The sequence below is a fragment of the Stegodyphus dumicola genome, chromosome 7, assembly GCF_044657685.1.
Source record: "Stegodyphus dumicola isolate Sdum_Otavi_A_Nest chromosome 7, ASM4465768v1".
NCBI lineage: Eukaryota > Metazoa > Arthropoda > Arachnida > Araneae > Eresidae > Stegodyphus > Stegodyphus dumicola.
Window position 1 is genome coordinate 61,227,397 of NC_140774.1, and position 24,330 is coordinate 61,251,726.

Sequence of the window (24,330 nt, forward strand, 5' to 3'; positions counted from 1 at the left end):
ATTTATTGAATCTATAGACTCTTCATGGCTTGTTTTTGCTAAGACATATACACAATCTATCAAACATTTTAAAATTTTCCCCCTTTTTTATTATACCTTTGTTGTGAAGTTTTATAGATGTTTTTTCTATACATATAGCTAGATTAGAGGTTAAATGGTTTTTAAATTAGATTTTGTATTAAGAATGGCAAACAATGTGTCTCTTTTCCACTTTTCACCATTCTGGATTTTTTTTAATTAACTGTTACAACTTTAAAACAGTGTTTTATGGGAATTCAGAGAAGCCTAGAAATAAAAAATTAACAAAACTTATATCAAATATTCATTATGTTGTGGTTAAGCAAAAAAAAAAAAAAAAATTTACTAGTTAGCTAAAATGCAATGATAAATTGCACTTACTGTCACTCTCTTCTCTGTAGGTACAAAGCTACCGCATATGCAAGAGTCAAAGTTTTTGGCTTCTGATTGACAAAGTGTTTACCCTTTCATTTCCCAGCATAGTTTCCAAGATTTTAAAAGTACATGCAAATTTTCTGATTGTGGTGAAATTTTCTGACATTATTGCTGTCCAAGCAACAGCATACAAAGCTTTCTTGAAAGGGAAGAAAGTCCTCAAGGAAAAAGTGCCCATGCAATACTTAGCTTGTGTTAAATTATTTCATGATTAATGTCATAAATTTGTTTATTTCTTCTTTATTCTGTCGCTACTAAGTGTTGAAAAGGCACCAAAAGAACAACCTTTTTTATTTAATATGATAACTACTAACCGACTAATATTTTTGCATTGTGTATGTCGATTCAGATTTCTAGAAATAATATTCTCCCTAGTCCAAAAGTATAATACATTATCATATGAAACTTTGAAAATAGTTATAATTGAGCTTAAAATTAAATATGCAGTTCAGCATAAACCTCAAAATGTAAATATTGCCTTTAGTGTACTAAAAAAGGGTGATAAATTGTTCTAAATTCAAAGGTAAACTATGAATATGCTGTCCCTGTAGTTGTGACACAACAGCTGGTTAGACTGTGAAATTTATCCAATCCCTTTCATTATGGGTGGAAAAATTAGGAAGGGAGACATTTACTTTGACTCTTATAAAAAATTTTTTAGTTGAAGGTTGACAGTCTTCAGCAAGCACAATCATTTTATGATGATGGATGAGCAACTTGTTTCATTTTGAATATCTGACTATAAATTTAGGAACTCGATGCACTGCTGTAGATAAAATATAGTATAAAGGGTTATATTATATGATAGATTTAAGCAATATTTCTTTTTTCTCCATTTTAAATTTAAAGGTATGTGTCATATACAATGGCTCTCAAAAGTGTTCGTACACTTATGATTTTCATTGAAATAGGGCTCTATCCATTAATTAAAAATAAATTTTCTGAATGAGATTTTAATAATAAGATCTATAATCTATTCGTAACAAAATTACATAAAATATTTTTAAGAAATTAATAATCAAACAATGACAAACATTTTATCTCACAAAAGTCTTTGTACACTTCAAAAAAATCTTGATGTATTAGTAAATATTTTCATTTTGCATTAAATTAATATTTAGTAGGATATCCTTTAGCATCCACAACAGCTTTTAAACGTCTGGGAATAGATTTTACTAGTTTTTTAGTAATTTCTGTATCAATGTTCATCCATTCTTCTATCATGATTGTTTTGAGTTCGCTTTTCGGTTTGATGTCATGTTTTCGTACTTTAACCTCCAGTTCTTTCCAAATGTGTTCTATGGGGTTTAAATCTGGTGAATGAGATGGTGTTTTCAAAACTGTGGACAATTATAGAGATACCACAGGAGAATGTTGAGAGCCGTATGCTTAGGATTGTTATCATGATTAAAAATAAAGTTGATTTCAATACCCAAATTTTGGGCTGATAATTTTAAACCATCTCTTAAAATATTTAAATAAAGAGAATGATTCATTATGCCAAAAATAAATATCATATTACCTAGTCCTGACGCTGCCATACACCCCCACACAAAATCACCTCCACCGCCATGCTTAACTGTTCCAACTAAGTTCTTAGAATGAAGTTCCTCATTTTTTCTTCTCCATACAGTTATTCGACCATCGGAACCAAAAATGTTAAATTTGCTTTCATGAGCAAATAAGGCATTATTCCAGTACGTTTCGGGTGTATTTATCATTGATTTTGCGAATGAAAGCCTAAGCCTTCTGTTTTTCTCAATAACAAAAAATTTTTTACGGGCAGAATGCCCGTGTAATCCAGCTTCTCTGAGAACTCATCGAACAGTTTCAGGTGAAATTGAAGCAAAAAACTTTGCATTAAATTCTGCAGAAACTTTTACAGCACTCAAACGTGGGTTTTTCACAAATTTTCTAATAATGAATCTCTCATCACGTTTAGTTAACTTTCTCGGTCTACCTTTACTTACCTTGTTTTCAATCTGATTTTCTTCTTTAAAGCGTTTTATCACATAATGCACTGTAGAATGAGATAAATTAACTAATTTAGCGATATTTTGAATTGATTTACCAATACTATGGTGAAAAATTATCAATTTTCGAATGCTGTTTGTAATTTCCTTACGACTGCGACCCATTTTTCAATAATAAATAGAATATTATGAAGCAAACAATAAAAAATTAAAGCAAACAATAATTCTAATTTTGATTTTATCTAAAAATATTTAAGTGTATGAAGATTTTGGAGAGATAAAATGTTCTTCATTTTTTTATTATTAATTTCTTAAAAATAAAATTTCGCTATATTTTAAACATATTTCATGTAATTTTGTTATGAATAGATTATAGATCTTATTATTAAAATCTCATTCAGAAAGTTTACTTTTAATTAATGGATAGGGCCCTATTTCAAAGAAAATCATAAGTGTACGAACACTTTTGGGAGTCACTGTACCTCTATGTGATATCTCTGAGTCAATCCTGATATTCACTTAATGTTGATAAATCTTGAGAATAAAAATATTTTGTTAGAAATTTTGAATTTTTAAAGCCTGTTTGTTATAGCTTCCTTTAAGCAGTGATTATATATATTTTAAGATTTACTGACTGTCTATAAATATACAGACAGCCAGATTCTAGGAGAATATATTTTTAATGGTGTAATTTATTTTTAAAATTGAAACTATTTTTCATTCTATTTGTTTTATACATCAAATAGAAATATCTTTTATGTGTTGCATGAGTACTTTTATTGCAGATAGTTATGTTTTATTTTTAATTAATTAAAAAACTGTTTTGAGATATAGTTATTCATAGATGTTCTAAATTTTCTAAACAGTCTGTATAAAATCAGTTTAAGTTATCACTCTTTAACTTTTCTGTCTAGCTGCCCAGAAGGTTTTGTTGGTTTGCGATGTGAAACTGGTCAGCCTGCAACTTTACCCAAATCAAAAGAAAGCTCTGCTTTTACAGCTGAAAGTAAGTTCTTGGAATTTATTTTATTTATTACTCATGTATGTAAGAATATATAATATAAAAACATTCTTGAATTTTTGTTTTGTTTATTTATATATCGTAGGCATATATGAGTAAATAATTGCCATTTATTAAATTTTCAATTTCAATTTTTTTTTTCCGCATATTACATTTCAAAGATGCAAGTTCATATGAGCTTCCAGATATGAAGTTGAAATAAAAAAAAATCTGATGTGTATACCACATGACTTCCTTGTACGGAATATTAAATTATATGCCTTTTTTCTTGCATATCATTTAAACTTATTGGATTGAATTAAATCTACTTAGTGACAGTTTATAAACCACAATAGAATAAATGCATTCTTTAAAATTCACTCTAGTATTATTTGTTTACCATAGCGACACTCTGGTGCTAGATTCACTTAACAGTATTAATAATTATATAACAGTTAACTTATATAATATATATATATATATCGGAAACTAAGTTAACTGCTATATAATCCAATAATTATATAACAGTTAACTTATATATTTCGTTCATATTATAACTCATAATGCACAAAATTTATATCATTTAAAGAATAGAATTATCTAATCGTTGCCACATGTTCTATTCAAATACTATAACAAAACTAGAATGATGTATAAAAGAAATTAAGCAAACAAAACAAAAAAGAAACAGTTTTTCACAGACGATTGAGTATTTCTCATTTAATTAATTCAATTCTCACTTTGCGAGAAGACAAAAATACATAAAAACTCAAAATATCTATATTAAAAATTACGAAGTAAATCTTAAACACTTATTTCCTCGAAAAAATTCCAGAAAGAATTAAGCATGATTTAATTGGCAATAATAAATGAATGCGTTATCTTTGTTGTTGCGAAGCTAAGTTTCTCTAGATTGGAAACAAATCCACTAGTCTCCTGTTTCAAATGTAAACATCAATGGCCGCCATAAAAAAAAGGCTTAGTGGCACTTAGACAACTTTAAAATTGTTGATACGTCTAAAAATATTGCATACAGATTTACCAAAGGCATAAAAACCTTAACCAGAAGATAAAAACAACATATTACAATAATTTTTAAAGCAAAAAATGTACAATTTACAAACATATAAGAGTAAAGAAACTGAGATCACCGAGCCGGGTAACAGAGTGATGTATATATAAATATATTTATGTATGTTTGGTGCGGCTAATTGCAACCAAAATACGAGGTGCACATCTACATGTTATAGCAGTCCTATATACAAAATTTCAACGTTCTGAGACTACTCGTTTTTGAGTTATGCGAGATACGTTCGTACAGACGCCACGAAAAATTCTCTTCAGAATTATTTTAAAGCAGTTTTATAATTTTTTTGAAGGAAAGGAGTATTTTATTCTGTCCTTACGTACAGATATCATGCAAAAACATTGTTAAATTGCATTCGATAGCAGTCAAAATGGATATTTTCGTTGAAATATGCTGCCTGAAACTTTTCGCAATTACAATTCTTCCTTTTTACTTCGTACAAGGAAGTAAAAAGAGTTTACTATCTAAATTATTTAATTATGTGTAATATATCCTCAAAATTTGGGTTTCTTGTTTGTTTTATGAGCTTTTAAACACATAATATATTTTGATTGTATTTTTTTAAATATTACAAATTAATTATGAAGTTTAAGTATGCTTATGTTAACTATTTTAAGTGATATTAATATATCAGCTGTCAATTTATGTAAAAGAAGTTAAAATTATCAAATTGTATTATTTTAATTTAGTGTATTATTTTTAATGTAAATAATCTTATTAGTTAGTTAGAATTCCAGGAGAAAGAAAACTGTTATATTTCAACTATCTGAAAGTTTGTTAAATTTTTTTCAGTGGTTGCTGCTATAGGAATACCAGTTTGTACAGTTTTACTGTTGTTGTTGCTTATTTCTTTTGCTGTTGTTATTTACTGCAGAAGAAAAAGGTATGCTTTGCTTGTTGTTAAAATATTTCACCATTTTTTTAATGTTTTCATTTTATCCATAAATGATGACTTCCATTTCGGTCATACGCAAATAATTTATGATTTCATGATTTTTCTCTGTTTAGGGGTTTACCTTTTATGCATGTTCGTATGCAAGATTCTGCTAATGTGGAAATTAACAATCCAATGTATCTCAAAGAAGACTTCGATTATGAAGCTAGTGAAGCACTTAATGGTTCTGTGTCTCAAGAAACTGATGAGGTATGTATTTTAAAATTTTTTCTGAAATGGTCAAATTATTTAGAGAGTAAAAAACTGAGCAATATAAGTTCATGTGAAATGCATATTTATTGTAAAGAGCAAATTTATATTAGATGAGATTAAGTGAGTATAAAAATCATGTGTTTGTAATTGTCAGCAAAAACTATGGAGTACTGAAAATCCCTTTTCTTTGTTGTACTTGATCAAATAGGATTTTTCTTTAAGTTATGCATACTAAGTGACGTTGTCTAAATACATTCATTATGCAAAAAAGGGGAGGGGGCAAAATAAGAAGCCTGTCCATGTGGTATTAAGATTTTTCATTTGTCTTCCACTATAAAACAGGGCATTTTATGATTGCATCTGGAGTAGTGTCATGCTTACGCCATGGACAGGTATGAAATAGTAGCATATCTGCTTTAATTATTTATTTCTACCTTAGGGCAGATGATTATCACATTTGCATTTAATGAAGACTTGGTCAGTATTTTCATTTGCAGCTGAGTGTCAAGTGACACACATTACTGTGATTCCTAATATAATGATGTGAGGAGCTATCTTATACAACTGAAATTTTTAAGTAGTTATAGTGAAAGGTAGTTTTAATAGCATATAGATATTATTGCCAATATCTACATATTATAGATACACTGTTTTGCCAATATCTACATATTACCTAGACATCCAAAATAATATATTTTTCTGAAGGTTAAATATTATCAGTATAATATAGGTTTGCCATTCACCCTTATCTGAGCTTCTATCTATAAGAGAGATTGTCTACTAATTTCTTTAAACATCTTCAGGTATTGTGCACTATTTCTTCTGCAGGATAATGAATAGCTTTGTGTTGGAAAATTTGTTCTGGCCTACAACAGGTACTCAATTCACCATCTTATCGGATTGGTTGAGGATAGGACATTGAGCTCCCCAGTAGAATTTGTTCACTCAAGTGTAAACTTAGCTATATGAGTAGGTGTGTTATATATGAGTGGGTGTGCTATAAAAAAATGTTGCTATAAGAAGAGGCTGAACAGAATTATTTCCTATTGCTTAACATCCTCAGTGTTCAAATTCAGACTCAAAATCTAAGATACCAAAATAAAATTTAAAAAAAATAGGCTCACATAAGAATTTTTCCTACCCCAAACTTCTTAGCAGAGAAAATACACTCTGTTAACTAGGCCCAAACATTTACCCTAGCAGCTATCATATTCACTTGCATCCATCATATCTCCAAAGCATATAACATGATTTCTAACTCTGCAGAATGTTTTTCTGTTGTATTAGTGTTCAGTGTAATCATGCTGTGTAGAACCTTACACAGTTGCATTTGATGGATACTTTTTATTAACCCTCTGACTGCTAAATTTTTAGACCAAAATCTCTTCAAAAATTGTGTATTGTTTTTTCATATTTTATCATCAATTAAATCCATATATATTGGAGAATTGAAAAATTCAGTTTTCCTGTCTAGAAAATATTTTTTATATAGATTTTTATCATGAGAAACTAAGTTGACAAAAAAAAAACCAGTTTCAGATGTTTTCACCAAAAAAATTTTTTTTTAATAGTTTTCAGTTGAATTACAGTTTATTTCTATTTATTGCATAATATAAAAAAGTAAAATGTATAAAATTTAAGAAAATATAAAGCACTGAGGAAAAAATACCTTAGAAAAGCAGTTTAGCATGATAGAATTCAAAACAGGGTTCAAGGCAAGGTCCAACTTCACAGTCTTTGCACCAGATTCAATAAATCTAATTAATAATTCAATAATTTAATTAAATAATCAAGATAATCGCTGAATGTTATCTAGCAGCCATTTCTGAAAGAAAAAAGCGGCAAAAAGTGGAGTTTGAGCGGTAATACCACGTGCCTTCAAACGCCGCAATTTAGTGGACAACTAACGATATCTGTTAGCCAAAACGTAAATTAAACATCTAATACTGTATATAAGTTATTTTAGTGTTTAAACGTGGAAAAAACGGGATGCACTCCGCAATATAGGAAGAAAAACACATGCCCGCGGAAATCGCCGGATGAGCAGAATTTGCTACATTTGAGTTGCCCATGGAAATCGCGGGATGAGCAGCCAGAGGGTTAATGATCATTGACTTGTGTGTTGCAGATCAGTCACAGAACTCAAGCACAAATACTTTTCGACAACTACTAATTTCTCAGAGCAGTCAGAGGCCTCAACTAGAGTAGTTTCTAATAAGGGCATATCAGTCTTAATGACACTTCAGAGGCATCTAAGCTTGGAGTTTTAGTTTACGTAACCCCTACTTTTCCATTTAGCTAATATATCGGTGGTTATTGCTATATAATGAAGTGACTGTTGCACCTGAAACTTGCCAGAAATCTCATGGAGTGAATGACCAAATCAGTGAAAATTGATTATCATGCCAGTTTGAGCTTCATTCAGCTTATGTTGTGCAATCTGGGAGCACAACTATTGTAAGCTTTCAATCCTTTTATTGGCTCATGATGTCCATTGATGATATGTAACCGACTAGTATTCTATTTACATTCTAGTAAGTGTTCAGTCATCAGTATCAATATGTGTCCAGAATATTCTAAACATCTTGCAGCGCCATTCATGTTCATATTCCAGGAAATATTTTCAATATAATACTATCAAGCTACTTACAGTTTGTGTAGAATGGATCCATTGTGTTTATACCCTCCTGTAGAATGTAGCTTTATTTGATATTTGAAAATATGTGAATACCAGGGTTGTTTCTTCTGTAGGTCATTAATTATTTATTGTTATGCTAGAAAGAGAATAATATTTTTATTACATTTAACAGTAATTAAACAATTAAGAAAATTAAGCCCTTTATTTCCATAAAAATAATATACAAAACATAAATCTTTGGCAATATTGAAATATAAAATTATTTTTTATTTGTCTAGACACACAGATTTTTATTTCAATTGAATTCAACAAAGAAGAATGAAAAGATAATTTTTATGTCTTGTATACAGAGACATAAAACATGTAAGAAATAATATGTCCGTCACCAGAAGAGGAGGAAGAAGGGATACAAATATTATATTTCATGTTAAAGCATGAAAGAAAAATAAATGATTTCTGTCAGATGTCTTTAACAGGAAAACTGCATAACAGAATAATTAGAAATGTAAAGAAAGCTGAAATCATTATGTAGATCTTTGCTGTCTGTAGTGCTGAAGCTGAACAAGATTCTCCATGAATAGTATTTTTGTTACATGAGCTTTCACTTTTCAACATATTTCAGTTTTAACGGCAATCTTCTTGGATAAGAAATCTTTAAGGAAGTTTAATTCTAAATATTTTGTAAAAACTGTTTAAAAATTTATGATGGGGATACCACATCACTTCCTCTAACAGCCTATTAAATTATACTATTTTTATTGCTTCACTTCATTTAAACTTATTTCTGGATTTCGCATCCAGGATAGTGGTTAGCGATGCTGACTGCCATACCTGGGTTTAGATCCCAGAGAAGGCATGGATGTTTGAAAATGTGTAGTGTCTGTGTGGCAAGGGGGCAGTCAAAATATGCGATGACCTGAAAGTCCTCTCAAGAGGTGGGGAGTAGAATAGGGTGGGAGACCCTAAGACCCATCACCCAGGGGTGCTGTCCATCAAAATTGGGTCCGGAACTGAGCAAAAGTTATACTGTCAACTGTATGTGCTCAAGTTTCTTGCCAATGACAGGTGCAGTCTTGCATTCCTTGCCACAATGAATTTCGTGGCCTGTTCTGATATTACTGTGAGATAAGTCACAACAACAACAAGCTAATTTCCTCAAAATATTCTAACTTAATTAACTGATCCCGTAGGGCAAGTTGAGAATGACATCAAAAATTGCAACTTTTAAAATTTAATATGCTGGTCAATTTTTATCACACAGGTGTCAAACTTCTTACGATTTTATTTTTTCATAACAAGTATAAAACTTTCCAAAATATAAGCATAGAAACTGAGAGTCTGCATTAAATGTTAAATTTTATTAATTGTCAATTTTTTTTTTTAAATTTGAAATTGCCCAAAGATGAAAATTTTCATCATTTAAAACACTTCTTAATTTGAAGTATATGTCTACAAACAATATTGCAAAAAAAAACGGCCAGGTAAGTGGTAGGTTATTATATATATATACACTCATGTCCATAAATTAAGGATAATTCGGAGTCACGCGGAAATCGAACTCTAAAATAAATATATCACCTGTAAAATCACTACACACATCTTCAAGAATCATTATGCAAATTTCAGGAAGTAACCAGATGACACCGATGGTACACCACAATGACGAGAATGTAAGAGAGTGATATATAAGGAATACAGGCAAAGAAGTAAAATTCTTCGCAGGTGCTTTATAAGCATTTCAGTGCAATAACTGAATAGTTATGACACAAAGGACACATTTGGATGATTTTTTATGTGGTAGAAATATCGGCCGTCTGGAATGTGGGCGTACCCAACTGGAAGTATCAGACGAACTTGGAATTGCCCAGAGTGTCATTTCCAGGCATTGGCAACGATTCCAAGATGATGGTAATGTGAGTAGACGTTACAGCACAGGTCGTCCCCAGAGTTACAACGCCGAATGAGGACCGGAATTTGGCAGTTACTGCCAAAAAAAACAGGCGGAGCACAGCCTCAGACCTGTCTTGTCAGCTCTCTTCAGCCACTGGTACGACAATTTCAAGGCAGACCGTGTACAGACGCTTAGGGCAGATTGGTCTACATGCTCGTAGACCTGTCAGATGCGTTCCACTTACTGCAAATGTTGCCTGCAGTTAGCCTAGAGTAGAGAGCATGCATTGTGGACACTGCAAAAGTGGGCTTGTGTGATGTTTTCCAACGAGTCCAGGTTTAGCTTGCAGTCTGATTTTTGCCGGGCTTTCGTATGGAGAGTTCCAGGTACCCGTTACCACCAAGAAAAGATCATTGAATGACACGGTTACGGTGGTGCAGGAGTGCTCGTTTGGGGTGGAATTATTCTGGGTTCCAAAAGTGACCTGCATGTTCAAATTGGAACCATGACAAGCCAAATCTATCGGGACGTCATTCTGGAACAACATGTACATTTGTTTCGGGGCGCCATGGGCACACAATTTGTGTTCATGGATGACAACGCCTGTCCTCACCGTGCAAACATCGTAAGTGAATGCTTTCAATCGGAGGATATCACCCGTACGACTGGCCAGCATTTTCACCGGACTTGAATCCAGTAGAGCACGTGTGGGACATGCTTGGCCGACGAGTTGCAGCCCATCAACCTACTCCTACATGTCTACCGGAACTTCGGAGAGCATTGCTTTTTGAGTGGTGTAATATCCCCCAAGATCAGATCGATAATTTGATACTCAGCATGCCTAGGCATTGTACGGACTGTATTGCATCGTCTGGAAGACATGCAATGTATTAACAATCATACTGTAATGTATTTTGCAGTAATTTACAAATCAGACAATCTTCTTAGTAGAACATAAATTTTATTTTAGTTCTTGGTGATAGACAAATTTTATTTCTAGTTCTCGGTGATAGACAAATTTTATACATTTCTTAAGTGGCAAAATTTTAATACTACACCTAGCTGGCAAAATCTTCAGAAAACAAAATCTTTTTAAAACAATATCTCTTGTTGCTGAGTAACGGTTTGATACAAATATGGCGTTCTAATTCAGTTATAATCTGCAACATTATAACTGAATCAGATAAATTTAGCTTAGCTTATACCGTCTGTTATACATTAAACGGGCATGCGTAAACGTACTTTGCGCACATGCATATTCGCAGCCGTGAATGTCTTACACGCATGCTTTTTGTGATTCATGTACAGAAAGTTTGTAGCTTTGAGGTCCGGATTATGGGTGTCCGAATTAACGACTTTTGACTGTAAATATAAAGCTGTTGCATGCTTTCAGGTCTGGCTATTTTTTTACCTTTTTCTATGCTATAAGGAAATTTGTAACTACTGCTTTTAGAAAATAATATTTTAAATCTGAACTAATAGAAAATTTCAAACAAAGAATTTTCTGTTATAATTTTTATTGGTGTAAATAAGTAAAAAATACTAAAATACCTAAGAATGAATTTTTGAAAGTTTTTCCTTAAAATTCTAAGTTGTGTTGCTTTTTTAAGATTATAAGTGAATATTATAACATATATTTTTTTTTTATTTCAATTATATTTCACAATACAGTAAGACCCCGCTTAACGCGGGTGATACGTTCCATCAAAGTAGAGCGTAATGCGAAACAGCGCTAAACAAGGCTATCTTTACATGTAAATATTGGGGTTAGGGGAAGATGGCTAGGAAATTGGTTAGGTATTAAATTTAAAAAGTATGTTTTTTTAATAAAAATAAAACCAAACATTTATTTCTTAAAGCCCAAATTAATACCACATTATTATTTCTTGCAAAAATAAAAACAAAATATAAATAACAAAACGAATATTCTTAAAAAAAAAACAAATAAAATTCTCAGTCAGTCATATTTAGTTAGCTTTCCGCATTTGCAGTGTTCTGCCTTTTTGTGACAAAAGCATCTAATGTTGTTTGCCTTTTTCTTTTGCGTTGTTCTCTTAAAAGTTCTTCATAAACGGATAGAGCATCTCTAACACCATGGCTTACTTTTGAGCTCCTGTCAAAATTCGGATCATTTTCAATGAATCGATCCATTATTTCAGTTATGGTAGACAAACTCCTTTTTACAAACGCTATCGAAAGTTCTTTTTGCTCTTCTTCTGAATCACTGCTGTCAACATTTTTGTTTTCTTCTTCTTCAGTTAATTCCTTGAGTTCATCATTAGAAAGACTAGCCGCTGCTTCTTGAATTATTTCTTCGACATCTTCCACATTTACCCCTTCAAAACCGGTTTGCTTTGTTAATTTCACTATCTCTTCCACTATTTCATCCACATCGACAGAGTGTCCAACGTCATCGCTCTTACTTAAATCCGGCCAAATATTCTTCCATACTCCTTTCAAAGATCTTTCTGTTACCTCATTCCAAGAAAGGCCTATGTTTTCTACAGCATTCACGATGTTGTAGTTTTTCCAAAATTGTCTTATGGACTGGTTCTCTTCTCCGTCTGTTTTTTCAAACATTTGCTTAAAGGTTCGTCGCAAGTAATAAGCCTTAAAATTTGATATAACGCCTTGGTCCATTGGTTGAATTAAGGCAGTTGTGTTAGGCGGCAAGAAAACCACTTCGACTGGAATGCATGTTGTTAAGTCTGATAAATTTGTTGGGTGGCTTGGAGCATTATCAATTAACAGAAGTGCTTTTTGTTCAAGTTTTTTAATTTCGCAATAACGTTTAACAGACGGGCAGAAATGTTCAGTGCAATCCTGGAAAATTTTCACAGTTATCCATGATTTTTTATTAGACTCCCAAATTACAGGTAAAGTTGATTTAGATATGCCTTTCATCGCTCTTGAGTTTTTGGAATGGTAAATTAGTAATGGTTTTAATTTAAAATCTTCGCTTGCATTACCACCTAGTAGAAGGGTTAAGCGATCTTTTGCAGCTTTAAATCCTGGTGCCCGTTTCTCTTCACGGGATGTTCGTTTCGGCATTCTTTTCCAAAACAAGCCTGTTTCATCAACATTAAAAACCAATTCTGGAGGATAGTTTCCTTCTTCAATTATTTTTTTTAATATCGCTGGAAATTCAGCCGCCGCTTTTGTATCACCACTTGCTGCTTCTCCTGTAATCTTTATGTTGTGAAGGTTATTTCAATGTTTAAATCTATTAAACCATCCTCGACTAGCAACAAAAGTTTCACTTTTGTCAATTGTCTCAGCCTGAATGTAATTAAAAATTCTTCTAGCTTTTTCCATTATGATAGATTGGCTTAATGGCATATTGCAGTCAATTTCGTCGTCAATCCATATAGACAGTCGTTTTTCCATTTCCTCTATGATGTTATTTCTAGAACGGGTAATTCTAGTTGCAGAGCTTGACGTAGTTGCAGTTGCCGATGACAGTATTTTTTCTTTATTCTTCATGATGGTCCTTATTGTTGAAGTTGGCAAATTCAATAAAGCACTAATTAGAGTTTGACGTTCACCAGAATCTAATCTTCTAATCACTTCCATTTTAGTTTTGAGTGAAATGCTTTTTCTGGTTGCTTTCTTTTCTTTTTCATTATCACCCATAGTAAAAAACTAAAGATCAAAATATTTGACACTGTAATATAGTATTAAATATGTAAATTAATACCTACTTACAATAATGTCAACAAATGTTTCCAATAATAAAAATATGTCTGTACAATACTGCACCAAACAAGAAATACAAGTACACTCTTTCGGATATGTATTTGAAACCTATCACTGCATAATATTTCGAGGAATCCCCGTATGCTGCGAGCGATTTTGTGGAATCCCCGGGTTGAAATAAAAGAGCGCTAAACCGAAACAGCGTTAAGCGGGGTCTTACTGTACATCATAGTGCTAAACACTTTTAGCACCTTAATAATTTTTATGCATTTGATTCTAATGTTAAAATTGTAAACTGTAATAATTGATTGTGCTAACATTTTATAGTGATTATTTTTTTAAATTTAATTCTAGTTCTGCATAAGATTTTTTTTTATTTACTGTGAATTTAGCCAAAAGGTGTGGTAGCCCAGAAAGGCTATTAGTTTCAAAACAGCATTTTATGCTGTTTTATTATAAACGTCCGTTTCACTTTGCAAATTGTTGTTGCCAAGTATTATCCCCTTGTATTACATTTAAAGAAATTTAATAATGAATAATCTGCATGAATACATGTATGTTTCTCACACTGTGAAAAAATGACAGTATCTAGGGCCATCAAATTTTGAATAACGTAATCCTCTACCCGAACAGCCGAATTTCAAATTTGTTTTAATCCATTTCTTATTTTGTAAAACTTTAACGAATTTTTGATTAAGAAACTCAACGAGTTCAAAGCGAACAATGGCAACACTGTACAGAAAATAACATTTTTATCTCCTGCAATTCTAGCAATTCCTGAAATTCTAAAGATATGCTGTTTTCAAATATTTTGACATACTGCTGTTGAATTGAATTTTGTGTGGTTTATGTGTGAAGAAAATGATATTCAATAAACAGAGGTAATTGAGCGTAATATAAAATCTGAGTGCTTCCAGATTTTATTTATTAATTTTCATTACACTGAGAAAAGTTTATGCTCTAAATTTATGAATTATTAAAATAAATAATCATCTTATGATGTTAATAATTAATGATCATATGATATCAAATAATTGATCATCTTAATTTTAAAAACCACTGCCTGAAAATTCTCATAAAATTTCTTAAAAATATATCAGTTCTTGTTTAATTTTGCTTTATTTGTTTCAAAGCTTCATGTACTATCATTCTTATTTAATTTTACTTTATTTGTACTCGAAAGTAAGTTCATAAATTTTATGTTTAGAGTTTTTACTGCTTTGCCAAAGTAAAGATGTTTATACAAGAATGAAGCATGAAAAGAATGCACAAAATGCAGTAAAATGTGCTTTAAAGAGATGTATTAAATTCTATTTGAACAAACTGTGACTTTCATAACCTCATCACTTATACAATGTATCACATTTAATAATTAAAAACAATTATGTGATGCAAATGCCATAGGTTTCAATGTTAAAGTAAACCAGATCGTCCCTACTCTTTCTTGCAGACATGTGGGTGACGTGCACCCTGCCCACTGGTTTAGTCTTATCTCTTACAAGGTCCATGAATTATGTAAGAGTCATATGACATAGAATTTTCTCGAAATGACGCAGTGCAAATAGAGGTTACTATTTTTAGAATACAGAAGGGAATTAGTTTTTTCTGCTAATTTAATCTTTTACATATTCTTTATTTTTCTTACATATCCCCCCTTCAAAAGAAAGGTTGGGACAGCAGGGTAGATGAAAAAGCATTAGCGCATGAAGGACGATAATTTGAAAAAATACAAATCCTGAAATTTTGAGCAAAATAATTATTTTCATAGTTCCAAAATAGTATAAACTTTGATAATAGTCCTATTAAAAATTTTCAGTTTAAAAGTCTTTGTACTTTAGAGCCCACATAATTAGATTTCTTCAGGGAAGGCTTTGCACACAATATCACAGTTGTAAAAATTTTTCACGCACATTGTGTATCTTGAATAATCACAAATTTCAAAATCTTCAAAACATAATTAATTTTTGGTATTATAACTTATATTTTAACATCATAAATTTTATAATAGTATTACTAAAATTATGTTCTTACTGTCATTGCTACATTGCCAATATTCATATTTTACACAAAACCAGAAGACCTCCATAGCTTTCTCTAATTCAAACATTTCCAGCTATTTGGGCATCATCACTTTAACAAACTCATGTACTGAATTTTCATGAGTAGTTAAGGGTTGCTTCTGGCAGTTGCTTATAAATGCCTCTGTTGTTGGTTTAAAGGCAACTGGCCTTTTTGAACTGCACTATATATTCCACTTATAAAAAAATTAACACACTCCATTTATATACAGTAAAAAGTCGTTAATCCGGACTCGTCGGGACTTCGGCGATTCCGGATTATCGATTTTTCCGGATTATAGATCATCAGTTTAAACCTGGTAAGATGGCATGCAGAAATTATAAAATTAAAAATATGAAACCATAATTTATGAAATAAAGAACAATTATGATCTAAAGGGTATCAAAATTTACAAAAAAAAAAAAAAAAACCTTAATATTTATTTGTTTACTTTACTTTCTTCGCTATCAGAAGCGAATTATAATGACGAGGAATTTGATTTAAATCATATCAAAGACGGAGTACATAGAGATGATATACTACATTTATTAAGGAATTATAAGCCAAATAAAATAAAAAAATCTGCCCTGAAGATAAGGATAGTGCTGACAGATCAACTTTCAATTCATTGCACGCTGCGGCGCCCCCCCCCCCCCCCCCGCCACAGAGCAGCGTGAAATTGATAAACAGTTTTCGGAATGGTGTAGATAAACAAAGGATATGCCTTTATCCATTTTTTGCAGCAATTCCACTTTTTGTTTAATGGACTTCGAAACATACTTTCGCTTTGTAGATCCTTTACGTATTAGTAAATATATATCGGAAATTCTATTTGACATAATCGAAAGTTCAAGCTTACTTTTATAAAATTGCTCTAACAATCTGCAAAAAATAATAAGCCGCATCCAATTCGAAGATTAAGGAACAACGCAATCTGCAACATTAACTGAATTAGATAATTTTAGCTTAGCTGTGTTTATGAAAAGTGTTCTTATACCGTCCGTTATACATTAAACCATCCGTTATACATTAAATGCACATGCGTAAACGTATTTTGGGCATGCACACACGCATATTTGCAGCCGTAAAGGTCTTACGCGCAGATAGTTTGTAGCTTTGTGGTCCGAATTAACGACTTTTGACTGTATAAAACTAATAATTATATGAACAAAATTATAAGGTGGGAGACTTCAAAGTTTATATCTTCTGATATGAAGAAGGTAAAAGAACAAATAACAGAGGTAAAAACAGGGCTTCTGTTTTGAACCAGCACTCCCTGATTATTCTCTTTTTAGTAGTTTTATGTTCATCATAACTATGCTAAATTATAAACATTACGTATTTTCTGAATTATATTCAAAACACTTCTGTACCAGTTTTTTCAAAATAAATCAATTCTTAAATCTCAAATTTTTAAATAGTAATGTCATTTCTAATTATTACAGTAATTTCAATAACCTTCCCTAAATAAAATAATTATAAACCTGTAAATTTATTATTTTGTAAAACAATTAGAAAAACTAAATGTTTTAGTGTCATAAAACTTGAATCAAATAAAAATGGTACTAAATTTTAAAATCTAATATGAACAACATTAGATACCTTAATTTCAAAGCAGTACTCAAATAAAAATCACTTCATAGTAATGAAAAATGTTTAACATAAGTCATTTTCAAAAAGAATACTTGTGTTTTCATTCTTTGTACTGCATTTTTGTTTTAAAACAATAAAATTAAATTGCAGAAATTTTAACTAAAACTTTTCACACAAAATTTAAAATCACTGAACCAGCATTAGGTTTGTTTCTCTAAAATAATGGTAATTCAAATACGCATTGACCAAAAGAAAGTCATTTGGATAAACATAAGACCGTATATTACAACGCGGGAATTAGAAATTGATTAAAAAGATTTCCCACACTTCAACACGTGCGAGGTACATGACACTTGATGACCTCTGTAAATGTTCAATGCAGAACAGAAGTATCTCGCATATGGCACTTCAAAACACTTTTTATAAACACAGACTGATGGCTGAGTATTTTATCATTTTGTAGTTGACTGAAATATACTCCTGTTGAGCTTAAAGCACTGATTACCTGCAAAGCACTTAACACAGATGATCACAGAGTATATTTTTTTTCTTAGTAGACACTAGCAGAACACGAGTGAGAGATTTTGAACGCAGAAATTAAAAATAGTCATGGCACAAACTTGCATCCAAATTCGTTTAGGTATGCACAAAAAAAGAGATGGACATGGTACAGATCCAGTTCTGTCGACTTTGCTGTAATAGATTCTGTAGTAGAATGCAGGTGGTTGTATCCACAATGAACACCTTGAATTTTGGTGCCGTAGAATGCTGAAATGCCATTCTACGAGGAATAAGAAATTTGGAAGTCAAGGTATATTTAATTTAACTTTTATTCCAGTAAACATGTTGTGGCCAGAAACGGTTGGCACATTTATTGTACCTATTCCAAAAAGCTTACATGTTTTATAACTTTGTAGCAAGAAAGTACCAGCAGACGGACAGCAGTGCAGGTAAGCCAAAGCGTTGAAAGCAAGTGTGTTATGTTTAGAGTAAAATCTTAATTCAGACTGAGTTAGTTTTGGTTCTCACTGCGTTTTGATTGGATGGTTAATATTGCTGTAAAATTACTATTGTCTGTTTGAGTTTTAGTTTCATTTACATCATCAGAATTATGTAAGAGTCATATGACATAGATTTTTCTCGAACTAGCTCAGTGCAAATAGAGGTTACTAATTTTAGAATACAGAAGGGAATTAGTTTTTTCTGCTACTTTAATCTTTTACATATTCTTTATTTTTCTTACATTATATATATATACTTTTGGTACTCTTGATTGCAATAAAAAAGGGAGGTGCATAACTCAATGTTATAACAGTCTCATATACATTTCTACATTCTGTGGCTAATAGTTTTTTAGTTAACTAGGTACATACATAAGTCTTTTTATTATTATTACATGTGCATTTGCGCACATAACTTTGTGCATTTGTGCAACCAGTGGGCAATCAGTAAAAATGCAGAACACTGTAGTTTATGCTGGATTCTATTGCTAGCAGTTTAACAGGGTGGCTGAATGAGGATTTCATAACTTTTATATCATATGTAACATAAGTTATGCAACTTCTAACAGTAATATTATATTATGTGATTATTTTATATGGTGAACATTGTTGTTTCATTCATGATGTGTCATTTTTATCATTCATAAAGTGTTCATGACTGATGTGCTTGTATCTAGTGTTTACATTTGAATTTCATAACAGTTTAGTAGTTTGTTTAACTTTGTGTAATACATCTAAAAAAAATATTACTTTAAAAAAACATGGCATTTCATTATGTTATACCTTTAAAATTTATTATCAGCAAGTTACAGGCTCATCACATGGCATGGTTATTTATTTTTTCTTTACCCCTTTTATTTCAGGCAACAAATTTTACAAACCCAGTATATGATTCATTATATCCAGTTGGTGAAGAAAAGAAGGGCTTACTACAAGGTGATGCAATTTGTGTGGAATTTAGAGATGGACGTGTAAATGGATCTTCTAAGGCAGCTTTAAATTCCTTAAGTGATGGAGGCCATCCTCTGGCATAAGAAATGATACTCTGTCATTTTTTCTATCCGTTGCTTGACATAGACAATTTTTTCTTCAATGAAAGTTTGAATTTCATTTCTCTGCAAGTGAATTTAAACTTTTATGGTTTTTTTTTTAATTAGTACCTGTTGTTGAATCTTTTTCCTTTTGGTTTTAAAATCAAACTATTGTTATATATAAAGGAAATTTAGACTAATCATTTAATTTTTTTATTGACTAATGCTCAAGTTGAACTTAATAGAAATGATTTGTGTTTAAAATGTAATTAAATATTTGTGTAATTTTTTTTAAGATCTTATCAATTGCAGCCTGGTCTTTGCATTAATTTATTATTTTTTAGTTCAGGATCTAACTAACTACATGTTAATTTGTGTTAATCTTTTCAACATAGTTTTATATACCTGTATGTATGTATGTATGTATAAATTTTTTGTCACATTTATTTTTAGTCAAAAAGTTGAGCTGTTCCTTTTTTCTGTTCAATTTATATACGTTTTATATATAGTTGATCATTGATGTGTCGCTCTTTATTTTCTTAATTTTTATCTCTGGAATTGCTGCCAAATATTACTCTTGTTGAATTTCTGGTTGTGAGCCATATATTATTTTTCTAAAAATATTTGTTTATAAATGCATGTTATTCTCGGGCATTGCATTTTTTTAACCTGATGATCTAGTACTTTATTTCCATCAAGAATTTGTAAGTTATTTGTTGTATGTGTGAGAGTAAATCTTGTTTCTTCAGATTTGTTTTGTATTATTGGAGAAGTAGAGTTCATTCAATACTTCCTATAGGGATTAAAGCAGTACTGTGGAAGAAAGTATGCGTGCTTCATAAGTCTTTAATTATATAGCTATAATCAGATAAATACCCTTTAAATATAAATCATTTTGTGGCAATTGTTTTTAAATCAAGTAAATTACTAACCGAGCCAGTAAATATGACATCCATAAAACTTTGTAAGTGCCAAATTATAGTGTTGTCTTTATACTGTGCTGTTAAGGTAGTACTTTTTATATTATTTAGCTCCGTATGCTTGCCATCTTAATTATTGCTTCTAGAATTTCAAACAGATGTGCAATTAGAATTGTTATCAATCTCTTGTATTTTAACTTCATTGTGTTTTTATGTGTGTATGCCTGAAATGCCTCCCTTTGTCAATTCCTTAAAAGTGTTGTCAAAGTGAATTGTGTGTGCTTCATTTTAAAGACAATTGCTACAAATTATCTTTGTATATGTGTATCTATCTATATATGTTGCATTGGAGGCATAAAATGAAGCATTTCGTTACATTTTCTATAGTAAATGTGATCCTTGTGATATTTTTGGCAAAAATATGCATATATATCTTTAAATTAACTGGTATTTGCAAGCTTACAGTAGTAGTATTATACAGACTTTTTCATTGCAAACTCATGTTCTTATGTCTCCATAACAGTTGCATAATGAGTAATATTCCACTTTTTATATATTTTGTAATTCCATACACTTAGTTGAGGGTACACAATTGTACATTATGAAATTTTAAAAACTGTAATATTTGTCATTTATTATTATTATTATTATTATTATTATTCTATGAAATTTCAAATTGCAGGCCCTTTTCCCAACTTGCAATATTTTAGATCATTTTTGGTAAAGAAGTTAAAATTCCATACTAGTGTGTATAAAAATTGCAACTTGGATTATCTTTTATTTAAATGAGCCAATTTTTGGAACATATTTTCTCATGTTGAAAAAAAATACAAAAATAGTTCCTCATTTAGCAACTGATATACCTTCATGTCCAATACAATGATTTAATGGAAAATAATATCAGAGAACTGTGTAAGTTTACCCTATCTGGGAATGTCATGTAGTATATATAATATGTAGAACATAAATTTAATACTCTATAGTATGCTGTAAAAATGGATTAAATATAAGTTTATCCTCCATGAATTTTATTTTAGTATCTTACATTCTAAGATGTTTAATCAAACAATGGCTTTATATCGGCATTGGCTAAGAATAACTTTTCATAGTGATTTTATAAAATACATTGTTGAAATTGCTTTTTTTAATGTCTATGCAAAGACTTTTGGAAAATTATTTTTAAATCATTCATATTTTTAGGTGTACTGTTTGTAACAGTAGATGAGATCTTATAATTTTTCAGCATCTTTCTCACATTAGATAAATAAACGTTTTTATTATTTTCCTTTACGTACAAATTTATTTAGTATGCAGCAGAACTTTTTTATTATATATACATATATTTCACTAAAATAGCTAGTTATATTTTCCGGTATGTTTCAATATATTGAAGAATAAAATAGCTACGTGTGACATCTACTGCTTACTGTAAATTATAATTAAGAAAAATTTGTAACTCTAATAATTAACCTCTGATTGTTATATTCAAATATGACTGGACCAGATTTTTTTCGTAAATTATTTGGTATCACATTCATCTAATATAAAAGTGTTATCCATATTTCATGTTGACATGCATCAAATTATAATTTTTTGTATTCTAGGTCTATCAGAAATAAAATTATGGAATAAAATAATTGATTAGAAAAAGAAGGGGAAAAAAAGAATATTATCAGATAATTTCAAATAATTTAACCAACAAATTTTAAATAAAATGAAATAATGTTTGGTTCTCTGTTATTTCATATAATGCTATTAATTCCAAATATGTATGTGCCCATTGCAAAAAAATTAGCATGTTTTTCCCCTGGGGAATTAGGACATCTATGTCTCACGCATTCACTACATTGATGTTGAAAGAAATTAAGTTTACTATGAAGAATTAAAATTTGCTACTTAATGTGGAGCAGGAAATGGCATTTATGTTGATTTGTTTTTCTGTTCCTTGCTAATTAAATAGCTGCCTAAATGGCTTCAATACATAAAATATTAGTTTCTGTAGCCCATGTAAAAAGGCTAATGTCTGAAAACACATTTAAGAATGTTTTAAAATATCAAAAGATCTTCACTGATTTGGATATTGTATTCAGTTTTATAAAAGAACACAGTGAACCATAACATCACAAAAAAATTTAATTTTCCTTCCATACCTTGAATTACAAAAGAAGGCGGCATTGATAATGCATTCATTTATAATTTACATATAAATGGAGAGGAGAGAATATTTCCGTTTTTAGTTTACAAAATATTAAAAATATATTTTGCTTACTATTGTATTGAATTATCAGATATTTTATCAGTATTAAAAAAATGCCATGTAAAGTTTATACTGATGGTAGAAATATTTTTCTCATCTTAAAATCGCTGCAGAATCTGAAGTCTGCATCCATTTCTTTAACTATATTATTTGAAAAAGGGGGGGGGAATATCAAAAAAAAATTCTTAATGCAAATTCTAATTGAAATTAAATTGATTGATTGAGAGAGAAAAGATTAAAAATTAGATTTTTATTATCTATTTCTGAGACTTTCATTTGATTAAAAAAATATACATTAATACTTGTGTTTACTGATAAGCTTGCATAAAAATACTTCATTATTCATTAAAATTAAATGAAATATTTTTTCTGTTTAATAAATAACAGTTGAAATTGTTGATGCAATACTAATTTATAATTGCTGATAAGCTTATTCTTAATAAGTGAAAGAAACTGAAAAATATGTAAAATTATCTTTTTTTATGTTAGTGTGTACATGTGCTTGTTCTTGTAGTGACCTCAATGTTCTTTAGATCTGAATCATTCTCTTTAGTTTTATTTGTATTTATTGTGAAATTTTATAAATTAAGTCTAAATCTTCATCTGTTCCCAAGATTTGTTGACAGAAGCAGCTATATCCTAGTCCTTTGTTTAATTAGTCATTTTGAAGTAATTGAAACTTCCAATAATGTAAATGTAATTATTAATTAATTCAAATTATGAAACAATAGTTACCTAAATAATTTGCTTATAAAAGTTTATTTAGTATTTTGATTAATCCTATTTAGCTCTCAAAATAAAAAAAATAATGTTTTCTTCTTGGCAGCTAAGATATGCCATTACATTTATGTGCAAGAAATACTTACAATTGAAGAAAATGCGTGTTATCTAATTTTGTGTGAATCTTTTTACAAGAACTGATGTGTATTTACAGAATGATATTCATTATGTACTGTTGAAATCTTAATGTTATCTGTATGTAAAAATATTAGTGTCAAAACTAATGTACAGTAAAAAAGATATGTGCTAGTGAGTATATAAAACAGAAGTTGTTTTGCATCTCATTTTTCTAACTTCCTTTACACAGACATTTAATCCATTTGCTGAATATGTTTATTTAATTATATGACCATTTTTATCTTGATCTCAAATTGCACGTAAACAGTGCATAAATGTAAAAAACTGTGTAATCGAAAGACACATAATTAACAGTTCATGATTAAGAATTTAGGATGTGAATGGTATTATTTCAGAATTATTATTGCCAAAATTTTTCTCTTTATTTTTAAAATTTAACCTTCAGATAATGTCAGTAATAATATTTAGATTATATATGTAATACAGTGATAAAACTGTTAGCTAATCTCACATTTTAAAGCTAGAATTAATGTATGTAACAGAGGGTAGAATAACACTCTTTCTTTACTTTGCTTTAAATGTATTCTTTGATTAATATGAAATTAATTTGATTAATATGTATCTAGAACTTCTTACTGAAATTATAAATGCTGCACACTTATTTCTCCACTCAATGTCTTAAATGTCAGAAGAGAAAATGAGCTTTAATATTTATAGCAAGCTCTTA

The 24,330-nt window shown here is 30.3% G+C and overlaps 1 protein-coding gene across 7 annotated transcripts in view; it reads left to right on the forward strand.

The window, feature by feature from the left end:
- LRP1 (LDL receptor protein 1) overlaps positions 1 to 23,804 on the forward strand; it is a 627,804-nt gene extending 604,000 nt beyond the window's left edge. For all 7 annotated transcript variants that reach the window (XM_085820318.1, XM_085820321.1, XM_085820322.1 and 4 more), the window contains 4 exons: positions 3,341 to 3,432; positions 5,306 to 5,396; positions 5,522 to 5,657; positions 19,401 to 23,804. In XM_085820318.1, the coding sequence (XP_085676444.1) occupies positions 3,341 to 3,432; positions 5,306 to 5,396; positions 5,522 to 5,657; positions 19,401 to 19,571 (490 nt within the window). In that variant the 3' untranslated portion in view covers positions 19,572 to 23,804. The remainder of the gene's footprint in view (positions 1 to 3,340; positions 3,433 to 5,305; positions 5,397 to 5,521; positions 5,658 to 19,400) is intronic.
- Positions 23,805 to 24,330: the final 526 nt, after the last annotated feature.